At 44.6% G+C, this 14298-nt stretch overlaps 1 protein-coding gene across 2 annotated transcripts; it reads right to left on the bottom strand.

Annotated features, from left to right (window-relative positions):
• Nucleotides 1-6937: 6937 nt before the first annotated feature.
• LOC123143221 (acylamino-acid-releasing enzyme 2) lies at nucleotides 6938-11946 on the bottom strand. Of its 2 annotated transcripts, none has more exons than XM_044562064.1 (18): nucleotides 11722-11946; nucleotides 10915-11107; nucleotides 10492-10801; nucleotides 10181-10402; nucleotides 9833-10075; nucleotides 9628-9705; nucleotides 9383-9521; nucleotides 9161-9312; nucleotides 8998-9080; nucleotides 8779-8906; nucleotides 8603-8681; nucleotides 8344-8512; nucleotides 8168-8228; nucleotides 7963-8085; nucleotides 7657-7854; nucleotides 7484-7552; nucleotides 7249-7325; nucleotides 6938-7161 (listed from the first exon to the last, which is right to left on the bottom strand). In XM_044562064.1, exons 2-18 carry the CDS (start codon nucleotides 11063-11065, stop codon nucleotides 7092-7094), a joined length of 2352 nt encoding a protein of 783 aa, XP_044417999.1. In that variant the 5' UTR covers nucleotides 11066-11107; nucleotides 11722-11946; the 3' UTR covers nucleotides 6938-7091. The 2 variants fall into 2 exon arrangements, with proteins under 2 accessions (XP_044417999.1, XP_044418000.1); XM_044562065.1 differs by having other exon boundaries at nucleotides 11717-11936.
• Nucleotides 11947-14298: the final 2352 nt, after the last annotated feature.

Genomic DNA, 14298 nt, shown 5'->3' with positions numbered 1-14298 from the left:
CATGAAATCCATTAGTAGCTCTATCAGTTATTTTATTATTAGCATTCCTTAACCAATAGAAAAAGAAAGATAGCGAAGTAGTACCGTGAGGGAAAGGTGAAAAGAACCCCTTTTTTCCTTAAAAAAGAAAACAATACGGGAATGATGTCCTGAATAGAAGAAGCGGGAATAGGAAGATTTTTTATTCCTTTTGTTACTCTTTTTTTAGATCAAAGAGTCGGGCGGAAAAAGGGGAGAGCTCCCCGTTCCTGGTTCTCCTATAACTGGATTCCCCGGAACCATAAGAATCCTTAGAATGGGATTCCAACTCAGCACCTTTTGTTTTGAGATTTTGAGAAGAGTTGCTCTTTGGAGAGCACAATATGATGAAAGTTGTAAGCTGTGTTCGGGGGGGGGGGGGGGGGGGGGGGGGGTTATTGTCTATCGTTGGCCTCTATGGTAGAACCCGTCGGGGAGGCCTGAGAGGCGGTGGTTTACCCTGTGGCAGATGTCAGTGGTTCGGGTCCACTTATCTCCAGCCCGTGAACTTAGCGGATACTATGATAGCGATAGCACTGAATTTTGCCAATTCGGTAGTTCGATCTATGATTTCACATTCATGGACGTTGATAAGATCCTTCCATTTAGTAGCACCTTAGGAGTTAGGATGGCATAGCCTTAACGTTAATGGCGAGCCGACACTAACCTCCAAATTCCTCATTCGAATTGTATACCACTGATAGGCGAATTGAGTGACGTGCTCCTCCATATCTTTTTTCAATATCAATTCGATAGCGAGGTCCTGAGCCGATATGAAGATCCAAGAATGGCTCTACTGATGCAAACTATCTAGACTGCAGAAACACATGTAGGATGCATAGGGAACATGACATTTGGAAACATACGGGTTAAGCTACCTCAACATAAATAGTACCATATAGAAGCATGGAATTTTTGAAATTGGGAAGATAAGGATGTATCAAAAGTTTTGACTTGAATTATGAGCAACACAAATATGTGAGAAATGTAGGGAGCACAAACTTAGTGTTGTAAAGAATGCTTTGGACAATTTAAAACATCAGCATGAGACAAATGATAGAAACGTGGTTCTATCACTCAGAACAAACTTCACCAAGGAAACAAATATATGATTCTTACAAATTATGAATATTGGAAGCATCAATTTTGACTACCAAAACATAATCGATACTGTGTAGAAGCATATACATTTCACCTTAGAGAAAAAAGCAATGCTTGTTGCCAACATTTGGATGCAGAATTATGCGATGTGCAAACATTATTCATAAAAAATGAAGCAATGACTTCAGTCTATAGCAACGGATTTGATAGTTGATGGAAGCACAGAATATTGAACTCACAAAGTGACATGTATGGCTGCACGATTTGGGTGGAAAATTTGTGAATCTTTAACAAATTTCATTGTTCCTAATTAAAGAGTATGTGAGCTTGCATCAACAAAAAATAGGGAAAAGCGTGAATTTCGTACATACTGATGGCAACCTTGTCGTGATTGGAGGGGCGACTTTGCAAGACTATTGATGGTGGCGAGCCAGTGCTCGTGAGCACTACCACCGACGGTGCAAGGAGGGGTGAATGGTGCTTTGGGTGGTAACTGTTGGAAATATGCCCTAGAGGCAATAATAAATGGTTATTATTATATTTCTGTGTTCATGATAATAGTCTTTTATTCATGCTATAATTGTATTGTCCGGAAATCGTAATACATGTGTGAATACATAGACCACAACCTGTCCCTAGTAAGCCTCTAGTTGACTAGCTCGTTGATCAACAGATAGTCATGGTTTCCTGACTATGGACATAGGATGTCATTGATAACGGGATCACATCATTAGGAGAATGATGTGATGGACAAGACCCAACTTAAGCATAGCATAAAAGATCGTGTAGTTTCGTTTGCTAGAGCTTTTCCAATGTCAAGTATCTTTTCCTTAGACCATGAGATCGTGCAACTCCCGGATACCGTAGGAGTGCTTTGGGTGTGCCAAACGTCACAACGTAACTGGGTGACTATAAAGGTGCATTACGGGTATCTCCGAAAGTGTCTGTTGGGTTGGCACGGATCGAGACTGGGATTTGTCACTCCGTGTAAACGGAGAGGTATCTCTGGGCCCACTCGGTAATGCATCATCATAATGAGCTCAATGTGACTAAGGCGTTAGTCACGGGATCATGCATTGCGGTACGAGTAAAGAGACTTGCCGGTAACGAGATTGAACAAGGTATTGGGATACCGACGATCGAATCTCGGGCAAGTAACATACCGATTGACAAAGGGAATTGCATACGGATTGATTGAATCCTCGACACCGTGGTTCACCCGATGATATCATCGTGGAACATGTGGGAGCCAACATGGGTATCCAGATCCCGCTGTTGGTTATTGACCGGAGAGGCGTCTCAGTCATGTCTGCATGTCTCCCGAACCCGTAGGGTCTACACACTTAAGGTCCGGTGACGCTAGGGTTGTAGAGATATATGTATGCGGAAACCCGAAAGTTGTTCGGAGTCCCGGATGAGATCCCGGACGTCACGAGAGGTTCCGGAATGGTCCGGAGGTGAAGAATTATATATAGGAAGTCCAGTTTTGGCCACCGGGAAAGTTTCGGGGGTTATCGGTATTGTACCGGGACCACCGGAAGGGTCCCGGGGGTCCACCGGGTGGGGCCACCTGTCCCGGAGGGCCCCGTGGGCTGAAAGTGGAGGGGAACCAGCCCCTAATGGGCTGGGGCGCCACTTTGGGCCTCCCCCCCATGCGCCTAGGGTTGGGAACCCTAGGGGGGGGGAGTTTCCCCTTGCCTTGGGGGGCAAGGCAACCCCTTCCCCCTTGGCCGCCGCCCCCCCCCTTGGAGATCCCATCTCCAAGGGCTGCGCAACCCCCCTTGGGGGCCTATATAAAGGGGGGGGGGAGGGAGGGCAGCACTACTACAGCCTTTGGCGCCTCCCTCCTCCCCTGCAACACCTCTCTCTCGCGCGCAGAAGCTCGGCGAAGGCCTGCCGGAGAGCCGCTACATCCACCACCACGCCGTCGTGCTGTTGGATCTCCATCAACCTCTCCTCCCCCCTTGCTGGATCAAGAAAGGAGGAGACGTCGCTGCACCGTACGTGTGTTGAACGCGGAGGTGCCGTCCGTTCGGCACTCGGTCATCGGTGATTTGGATCACGGCAAGTACGACTCCGTCATCCACGTTCATTGGAACGCTTCCGCTCGCGATCTACAAGGGTATGTAGATCCACTCCTTTCCCCTCGTTGCTAGTAGACTCCATAGATGCATCTTGGTGAGCGTAGGAAAATTTTAAATTATGCTACGATTCCCAACAGTAACGGGAGTGGAGTGGGGAGTAATGGTCCATACATCCCATCTCCCGTGCTTATTAACATGCGTAGGCAAGTGTCACACATGGCTCATTGGAGCCCAGCTCTAGGAAAATGGGCCCAGGGCTGCTTTAAGGTTTGAGCGGGTCACGAATTTGGTGCATCCCAGACTACCAAACAGACTGAATTTGCATCCCGAGAGCATGTATGGGTTGCATGCGACCTACCAAATATGACTTGAGTGGGCACAAGGTAGTTGCTATGACGAGAGATTCGAAGTATGTAATCATATAAATTATATCAGCAATTCATAGAATATATCGGGTGTGCACCATCGTTATAGTTTACATACAATTGACCTTTTTGTAACTTGTAGGTTCTATAACAAGTCATTCTCAGAGCCAAGGTATTTTCTCTACGTTGTTCCAAAGGCCCTTAGGTTGCAATGTCCATAACAATGGAACAAACAATAGGGAGGTGGCAAGCATGCATTATTGAACTTTCTGGGAGGGCCAAGCAATATTTTGTTTAATATGAACTTTTTTGGGGTATGTGGGTTTTTCTCAAAATCGGGGGAGGGGAGGGGGGGCATGGGTCCCCCCTCCCATGGCTCCATCCATGAGATTGCCCTCCGATGGGCCCTTTTCGTTGTGTAGAAACAATATTAAAAAAAAATCGATGAGTTAATTATTATAGTTATATTTTTCTTTACATAATAGTAATATATTTTTAAATCCTTCATATTTTTGATTTGATTATTCTTCTTATGCGCACTACGGTTGGTTCTGCCTTACCCTTTAAGCTAGATATATAGGGAGTCAGATGTTGGAGAAAATTGTGAGACTATGGGTACATACCATATGTCTGCCATTTCTGATAGATGACCGCTCATCGTTCATCGCAACATCACTTTGAACATTATCCTGCTTGAATCTGACTTTGAGCCACAGTTGTGTGATTTTGGCATCGCAAAGTTGCTTGGCTCTGCTTCGACAAATTGGACTCTTGTGGCAGGATCGTATGTCTACATAGGATAATCCCCCTCCTAACAGTAACAATTTTCCTGCTCATCTGGGTTGAACATCAACTATTACTCTAACTATTGGCGTCGTGGGCGCCGATATGTACCTGCGAGAATACATGGTTCTCTCCGTAGGCAGAGCTGCAAACTTGATCGTAAGTGTACAAATACAGCTCAATCAATCACTCTCACTGACTGGCCCAACCAACAATCTCTGATTAGGAGGGGGATTATCCTATGCCTTTGTGTTCCGGTACTAGGAACACGACCGCCGCATCACAATGTGGGCTTTCTTGTTGTCAGTTTAATATTCACGTCCATCGGTGCTCAGCAAACTAGGTCACGAGAAGTTGCCGGTCGAAAGAGGGGCGAAAGAAAGCACGAGAAGCTTATTTTAGTGCTTATCACAGTTGCATAGGCGCAACGTTCATTATTGCCACCGTGTCCATCGACGTGGTGAACATGTTCAGACTGACCACCTGGTTCACCGCGTCGATCATGCTCATGGCATTCTCCACAACAAACTTCATCCTGGGATCAGGCTTGTATGTTAGGGACAAGGGGTCACAAACAATATTCTTTGGGATGAGTGTTGCCTTTCTGGTGGCAATAAAGAAGTGGAGGATTCGGTCTGTGTTGGGAGGGTTGGCCGACGCAGTCAGTGCTGTGATTAGTGATGATGATGGAGTTCATACACACTGAGCATATTTTTATTGCTTAACTATGAAGGTGAGTGTGTGTGTGTGTGGTGTGTGTGTGGGGGGGGGGGGGGACTCCGTGCAATGAAAATGAATAGGACACAAAAGTGATTAGAGGAAAAAGGTGTCTGAAGTAAAAGGTAATGAAAGAAAGATGAATGATTAAAAGATCCAGTAGTCTTCATTAAAATGGCGTATTTATATCGGGGCAGAGGTACACATATTGCTTGAGAGCCAAGTAAACACATAGTTACTTGAAAGCCAAGGAGGTACTCCCTCCGTTCGGAATTACTTGTCTCGGAAATGGATGTATCTAGACCTCCGTTCGGAATTAATTGTCGCAGAAATGGATGTATCTAGACGTATTTTAGTTCTAGATACATCCATTTCCGAGACAAGTAATTCCGAACGGAGGGAGTACATGGTTGGCTTAAGAGAAGGAAGTACATGGTTGCTTGAGAATCAAGCAACCTATCTAACAACTAATAATTATTCCAATTAGCTTAAGCAACTATTCTATTCTTAACACCCCCCTTCTACAATGCCTCTTCTTGGTTATATGCATCATCTTGATAAATCCTTTGAATAATAGAAAACGGCCTCAAACTCATTTACACTATTGGAGAGTCTGTAGGTCCGCATGGAGGGTGTCACGTCACCTTTTTTTGTTGAAAACGAGAGCTTCCTCTCTGATTTCATATATCAGATACCCATTGACTTTCTTACAAACTACAAGCAAAAAAATAAAAACGCAACAGAACAACTAAAATATCCAAGAGCACATAAAGCCCCATGATCTTTGGGCATCCACAAACCGGACCCTCGAAACATCACCGGTAAACACCCCAGGAACTCCAATCAATAGTTAAGACGCTACCTTGAAAGACAACCAACTAGGACCAACAAAAACAAACTACACTATAATTGACCCGAAGACCAAAATACCTCGAACACTAGACCGCCTTCAAAAGAGATAACCACTCACTTCAGTGCTTGATTCTATTCAAATCAACTTGCTAGCCATGTACCATGGGGAACACCTCACTTGCTACTAGCCGTCCTCTGAGATTATGGTTATAACAAGGGTGAGTACATGACGTACTCAGCAAGACTTGCACGGACCTAAACTATTGTATGCAACATGGTTCAAAGGAAGGGGTAAAGGGGTTTAGCGGCGCAAGCACCTAAGTGTTCTAATACACGCTACAACGTCCGTTACAGAAGAGAAGAGAGAGCGTGTAAAAGTAAAGGCATGGTCAACTACTCTACTAAAAGTAAAGACACGCTACATGTTGGACTTACGGGCTGATTTTGGGCTGCCAACACACCTTCCTTGTGGAGGGACTTAGCCCAACAGTTTGAAATCCCACAGACAGTCCTCAAACTCAGGGGAGTTCTAGGGGAGTCGGGACATGGCCCAGGCACTACCAACTCTGCCTCAAACCTCACCACAAACCCAGTTTTTCCTCTCTCTTCCTTCTCTCTCCTCTGTCTGTTGGACAATGGACATACATTTGATGGATATGGTTGGATGACCGATGCCCTCCCGGCTGGACGTGTTTGTGAGCATTTGATGGTCTGCGTTGAAGATGCCCTCATTTGTTTTCTATGCACCTTATAAGTTACTATACAGATGTCCTCAATCAGCTGGGCTTAAATTGAAAACACCATCGGTTTTTGAAAAAAACTTCTACTGTTGATTGGTTTGTTCACAAACAGAATTCAGTCTCACCTCTTCCTAGGCTGCGTCGACCAAGAACTAGACAGATGTTGGGCGCGTTGCGTATGGTCACTTGTTGTGTGTTTGTCACTGACTTGCTGGTTATGCCGCCCCGTCCAGCGATGTGTTACTATTAATGCATACTGTACTCGGAAACAAGTCCAGATTATCACTCTCTTTAGGCTCATTATTTAGGAAAAAAATACTTTGTTATTGTCGATTCTCAAATGCTTTGATCGCCTCACAAAGAAAAAATATTTCTTCAAAAAACCTTTGAAGTTATCTGGCTATGTTGAGGAAGCCCTCGAAATCTCTGGCTCAGATCTGTTTCAGATATTTCTTGAACCAGACCCCCATGTTGAGGAAGCTCTCAAAATCCGACCGCGGTCTGCAAACCAAATTAATCCGAACCAAGGTGAAACGACAATGACAAGAATCCCAAAATGAGAGGGGGAATCAGTTTAGTCTGGCTTACATGTCGATTTCGTGCGTGTCCTCTGGGAACATGATGGTTTTGACCTCGCCTCCTCTTTCTCTCAGAGCCCTTGCATACTGAAATGGCCGGTAACAACACGGAAAGAAGGTATATATAAGCAGAAGAGCGGTTTTTTCGAGAGAAAAAAGAAGCAGAAGAGCGTTTCATATTTGTTGGTAAGTTTGTTAGATAGATGTAAAATGCTAGAAATATGTCGAACAATGGATGCGCGTACCTGTAGGCCATTGGACATGGGTACCCGGAGATCTGCTCCTCCGAGAAGCATAAGCAAAGGTGCTTTCACCTGCAGAATCAGAATCAGTCGAGTTTACCCTAACATGTTTTTCATCGTCCCACTGCTCCAGTTCCGACAACTACAGGGCATCAAGGAATGAAGGAAGGACATACTTTTGAAATATGGGCAATTGGTGATTTCTGGTGGAAGATTCGAAGATGATCAAGTGAAGGTGATTCAGAGGCGAGACGCCTCGCTTCAGTCCCGCAGGCCACGGCGTAGCACCAGTCTGGGATGTCTGTGGTCCCAATCATCAGTGACAGGTTACAGACCGGGTTTCGAGCCGCCGCCACAGCAAATCTCTCAGGAGCCTGGACAAGTGACAAATTAACTACGAAAAGAAGAAGAAGAAGAAGAAGAAATATAAATGCAAGTATCAAGCAGTCAACTGTGCCTCTCATGGTTGCTAGGATGCTCACCTGGCCAATCAAGTGGGTTGTCAAGAAGCCACCGTGCGAGATCCCAACAACCGCTACTCTGGATGCATCCACCAGTCCTTCCTCGATCACGTGGTCTAGTGCCGCAAGACAATCTTGGACATCCTGTTCAACACAGTTCAGAAATTTATTTGATTTTGTTGACAAGGACAACCATCAACAACACAATTGGAGAGGACCCACCCACCTGAGATCCAACCTTCCCAGGGAGTGATTGCAAAGCCTCCTCCCCGTAGCCCAGCGTACCTCTTTTTTATTTATACCAAAGCATGAGTAAGATGATGATGATGGCACACTAACACCCATTGGTTATCATTTACCAGAATTGCAGAGAAATTTCAAGATAAAAAAAACCCTGCTTACCTGTAATTTACAATCAGCAGATTAAACCCAAGTGACGCGAGAAACGCCGATGATTTCGAGTAGCTTGAGACAGATGCTGAGTGTGGGCCACCATGAAGAATTAAAACAGTTGGTTTCTGTGAACTATCCTCGCAGGACACAAAGATGGCCTCAAATGGAAGCTGACCACCTGAGGATAGGAAAAAGTATACATAATCTAGTGAAGGATGATGGTACATAATAGTAGCTCACAACATTTGTTTGCATGATGAAGCAGTACCGTCAGACAGTTCATCAGAGGGGTCAGGGACCGGGATTCTGAGTATGCTCAACTTGTGATGAGATAACAAAGCCTTCACCTGCGGCACACAAAAACCAGTGATGCATGTTTGAGTAAATTATTGAGCAAAGAAAATGTGTATACTACTGAGAAATTTGCAGCAGTCTGCAAGGAACCTTGTTACTGGCTGCTGTCAACGGACTCGTAACTTCGTCCCAAACCCACGCGCAACGGCCATCATGATCCTCTGTTGACGCTCGACGACCATACCTAATTTGAGGAGGGTCGATGGGGCTACTCGACACTAGTACGGTCAGGAGAGAAACATATGTTAGCACTGAAAATAAGAAGATTATATGCATACACACACTGCCTCTGATCGCAAGTAGAATTACCGGAGAGGACATTGTTGCCACTTATTGCAAGGGTGCTCCATGAGTAATCTGAGTCTTGTGGACTTATTCTAGTTACTTCCCCACTGCCAAATGAAACAAAAATAATAATATGAAAAGTGATCCTTTAAGGTGCATGCCGGCAACTTTTATTTTATTCATTTACCTTAACACATCTATTGACAGTATCACTTCAGTACTTCTCCAAGCAGATGTCAACACCATTGTGCAATGATCAGAAAGCCAAGGATCAGACAGCATGGCTGAGCAGTATAGGCCAGGAAAACATCCATCTTGAGGGCACATTACAACAGGAACCTGGCGTAATTCAAATATGGTTCAGAGCGCAGATCATATTGAGATAAGCAGGTTATATATGTGACCATACCACATCGGTCACGCTGAGTTGTTCATCTGCTTTCCAGTCAGAAGGCCAGTTGATTCTATGCAGCGAATCTGTGGCATTGTGTGCCCCACTATCTACTGCACATTTCGAAGATAGAAACACCAGGAGTTTTCCATCCTTGCTGTTGACAGAAAAGATGAGCATTATGTGCCCCACTATCCTCGGTGAAAAGCATCAGTTTGAATTCTTTCAAGAAGGTGCAAGAGTATTATTAATACAGGCATTACCTGAACCGTGGAAATAAAGCGCTGCTTATGCTTGGGGTTAAGTTCGTTGCTACTGAAGCAGGTACTGACTCACTACCACTGGAAGAACAAAAGGGATCCATCATATTACATACATAGCAGTTAAGAGTTGCTTTCTCCTTCCATTTGAATAAAACTGTAGTATATGCAGATACACTAAAATTCCAGAGTTACAACATGAGCTCACCTATTTGACGCGTTATCGGCATTTGGTTCTTCTTCAAAAGGGGAATGAATTGCATAGAGAGAACATGGCCTGTTAGAACAGTACTTGATGCCGAGTTTCCTAGCGGTGCTCTGAAACCCGTTGTGTTCTAACCATCCCACGAAGACCAAAAGCTTCTGATGACCGCTTGAAGATGGCGGAGCCCAAACAACTTGACCAACACTCATTGATTTCGTAACGTCTCTAGCAGCACGTACTTCTCCACTGCATGCACCAAAGATCAATACATGCTTGGTTTAGTAAGCCATACTGTTGGATCAAGGATTGATAATTGACATGTTCATTAGAAGGTGTGCTAATATAAGAGACCTAGCAATATCAAGAACAAACAATGAGGGTCTCCCCTTTCTGGAGTAAGTTTCACCCCAGTCCTCTTCCCAATCCCCCTGTCCTCTCCAGCTATTACAGTCTTCCTCAGAAGAGCCTCCCTTTCTATATCCAGCATTGTCGAAAGTTGGTTTTGGTTGAGGCGACTGTTCAGCGATGTATGCTATGAAGGTCTCTTCATGGTTCCAGGAAATCCCATGAAACCTGCAGTACCGAGAACAAACATAATGTCATATGTTACATATAGCAGTGAAGCAGAGACTGGAAATGCAGACTTCATGCTGTACATTTACCACTCATCGGTATAAAGTGGACCATGGATAGACTGATCAACATGTATCTCCTTCTCCACATGTGATTGATTAACAATCTGAAGTGTCGTACGCGAACCTTTCTCCCCGTTCCGCACCACCAGAAGCTTCGACCCCGAAGGGGATGGAACGACAGCCGACACTCCGGTCATTTCAATTGGGAAAGGAGACCAATGACACTCGAGAGGCATGGTTCCATGTGTCACTATATGGGAATGCAAAATATATTTCCTCTTCTTGTTTGCCAGCAGGTCCGGCTGACTAATGGAAAACATTGCTGTGGATCTGTCTTCTGCAATAATGTAGCGAGGAATGCTTTAATTAGACCAGCTCTGATATAGCTCCTGTTCGAGAAGAACTAGATGATGATTGTGAACGAGGTATAGATAGAAATATCAGTCCTACCATTGTTGGTTTTGAAAAGCCAAGCACTTTCAATGCTTGGGACATTGGTGAATTCTTGCAGCAACTTGGACTGCGAAGCAAATTCTTCAGATGACATTGCATCCATTCCCAACGGATCTTCTTTCTTAAAAGCAGACTGAGAGTCTTGCATGTCTGACAATAGGGAGACAGTATACTGGGCTAACCTAAAAATCTGCAATTCAGGCAAATATGTTCAGCACGCGGTACGAAGATCATGTATATTTTCTTATTGATTGCACTGACAAGAGAAGAAAATGAGAATCCTCACTTAAAACATCAGGACACATATGGTTAGGAATGCAAATGCGTCAGCTGGACGGGCCAATTGACCCGTGCTACTAAAATTGCTTGACAAAAATTCAAAATTCGATATACAATTAAACTGGGATGGAATTTAAACCAAGTGAAATCACTGGACTTGCATCCCTAACTATGATCTGCAGTTCAAGCACCTAGAAGCACACCACGCAACCAAATGTTCATCTCAACTCTTGCGTGATCCAAGTTTCAGGTGCAGGCAGCCATGGAAAATCTGGATGCATTAAGATCCCGAGCTAATATAGTTTCAGATACAAACAACAGTAGCTTCACTTGTTCTTCTGTCTTCACTAATTTCTTCGACAGTCAACACTCGACCCGTTCACAAAAGTATCACCACTGCCCATGAACCCAAAAAAATCAACAGAAAATATGCTGGATAATCTGAAAACAAGGACACTGGAAGCTGATTTGATTACTAGCCACCTCAAAACACTGGACTAAGGAAAAAGGAACTGCTTACCGTACCTAGTTCTTCTGCCTTTGCAGTGGAGTAGCAATGGCAGTGGCAGGTCCAAGCAAGACTCCCGGACGGTGAGCTCTAGAATGCCATCAGTACCTTGGAAAGACACCTCCCATCATGCATGTTACCTGATTGCCTTAAGATAACAACCTGGCAGCAATCGTTTGGTCAGATGGCACCAAGTTCTGTTTCCTTCTCTTTTGTCAGCATGTCACCAAAGTCTTCAAAAGTTACAAAAATAAAAGGAATCTTGAGCATGCGTTGCATACCACCACTAGGCAATAAGACAAAGGGAATCAAAAGATAATGTTGGCTCACATGTGCATACACCACTCATGACACCACCGAACAGCATGTTGCTGTCTTTTTCTCTCTCTACTCTGTTCTCTTGTCATTTTCTTTACATTAGTAGTTGCAATTTACGGCAGCATAATCATGCCATTTTGCTAGATAGTACTGAGAACCAGATGATCAAACGGACAAATTATGTGGTGTTGATGCAAATAGCAAATCTAGACTGCAGAAACACATGTGGGATGCACAGGGAACATGACATTTGGAAACATACGGATTATGCTATCTCAACATAAATAGTACCATATAGAAGCATGGAAATTTGAAATTGGGAAGGTAAGGATGTATGAAAAGTTTTGACTTGAATTATGAGCAACACAAATATGTGAGAAATGTAGGGAGCACAAACTTAGTGTTGAAAAGAATGCTTTGGACTATTTAAAACATCAACATGAGAAATGATAGAAACATGGCTCTGTCGATCAAAACAAACAAACTCCACCAAGGAAACAAATTTATGATGCCAACAAATTATGGATATCAGAAGCATCAATTTTGACAACCACAACATAACTGATACCGTGTAGAAGCATATGCATTTCACCTTAGCGAAAAAGCAATGCTTGCTGCCAACATTTGGATGCAGACTTATGTGATGTGCAATTACGTCAATATTCATAAAAAAAATGAAGCAATGACTTCAGTCTATGACAACAGATTCGATAGTTGATGGAAGCACAGAATATTGAACTCGCAAAGTAACATGTATGGTTGCACGATTTGGCTGGAAAAATTGTGAATCTTTAACCAATTTCACTGTTCTTAATTGAAGAGTATGTGAGCTTACATCAACAAAATATAGGGAAAAGTGTGATTTTTTTTGACGGTGCTACGGCGGGCTTACGCCGGCCTGAACCTTTTCATTAATAACCAGAGAACATTTACAGCAAAGAGTCAGACAGGAGAGGAGAAGCAGAAGCATCTAGTTTAGGTTACAATCTCATAGACAGGTGAAACAACATGGTACCCTAGTCGCGCAGCAGACCGCGTGCCTGCTCATTATTACATCTGCTGGACCAAAGCAGAACATCAGCAGCAGCAGAACGAGCGATTAGGTGAACCGGTTGAGTGTCGTCCCTGAAGACTTTTGCATTCCGTCTCTTCCAAATATTCCACAGAATGGCAATGATTATTGTAGAGCGAACTTTGTTCTGCATGGCATCGGCCCAAAGATCCCGAAGATCTGTGGGTATTCCTGTAGTGAGAGAAGAAAGTTCTCCCCACAGAGAAATCAGCTCTGGGCAGTGAAGTAGCAGGTGGTTTAGGGACTCCGTCCTCGGGCAGAGAGGGCAAGCAGGCGAAGTGGCGATGCCTCTGTGAAAACGCCTTTCGTTGGTGAAGAGACGATTCTTGTTTGCCAGCCAGAGAAAAATTCTACATTTGTTGGGGGCGTAGTTCTTCCAGATGGCCATTGCCAAGGGATCCCACATGCGCTCCCACCCACATAGCCTTGTATGCCGAATTCAAGTCAGCGGATTGCCATCAGATCGTCCTGTTCGTCGGTCTGGTTCCTGCAAATTCAAGGAGACAGAAGCCAGCAGGGTGCACAGGGAGCCCAGTTCATGTTCAACAGCATGGGTTAGACGAGGCGTGAGGTCTAGGCATAGATCTGGCGAGCTTAGAACCCTGGCAACAAAAGCCGAGCCGAGGCTCGGAGGACATGTGAGAACAGAGCAGGGTATCGAGAAGCTAGTGTATCTGTAGAGTTTGGAACGCAAAGGTCAAGCCAGAAAGCGGTGGAGGTGCCGTTGCCGGCGTCCACCTAAGTTAAGTTGCGAAAGAGGGGGATCCCCTTGGCGATATCATGCCACACATGGGAATCAGATGCATGAGTAGTGACCAGGTCATGGTCATCGGACCACCCATACTTAGCAGCCAACGGAGAACCACCGTGAGGCGTGGAGCGCGAGTGAAGCTTGGTTAAGTGAGAGAGTAGTAGGCAAGAGTTGAGGTGTTGAAGAGAAGAGAAACCTAGTCCCCCACGAGCGAAAGGCGCACACACAAAGTCCCAAGCAACTTTACATTGACCTCCCGAAACTTTGTCTTGACCCGCCCAGAAAAAGGCTCTATAGCGTTTGTCTATTTCAGCGACGACACCCATCGGAAGCAGCAGAGAAGTCATGGCGTATATAGGTAAGGCTCTAAGAACAGCCCGAACCAGGATAGCTCGCCCGGCAATAGTAAGAAGAATCCCACGCCAACCCGCCAGGCGGCGGTCGATCTTATTG

Source organism: Triticum aestivum, chromosome 6D, assembly GCF_018294505.1.
Source record: "Triticum aestivum cultivar Chinese Spring chromosome 6D, IWGSC CS RefSeq v2.1, whole genome shotgun sequence".
Taxonomy (NCBI): Eukaryota; Viridiplantae; Streptophyta; class Magnoliopsida; order Poales; family Poaceae; genus Triticum; species Triticum aestivum.
The sequence above is the reverse complement of the archived record's forward strand: the minus strand, read 5'-3'. Positions and strand labels throughout refer to the sequence as shown.

Coding starts and splice junctions, on each gene's coding strand:
- LOC123143221 (XM_044562064.1), bottom strand. CDS start 11,065: ATGCAAGACTCTCAGTCTGCTTTTAAGAAAGAAGATCCGTTGGGAATG. Junction 8,513..8,602: donor CTCTGATGAACTGTCTGACG/GTACTGCTTCAT, acceptor TCCTATCCTCAG/GTGGTCAGCTTCCATTTGAG. Junction 7,855..7,962: donor CAACCCACTTGATTGGCCAG/GTGAGCATCCTA, acceptor TCACTTGTCCAG/GCTCCTGAGAGATTTGCTGT.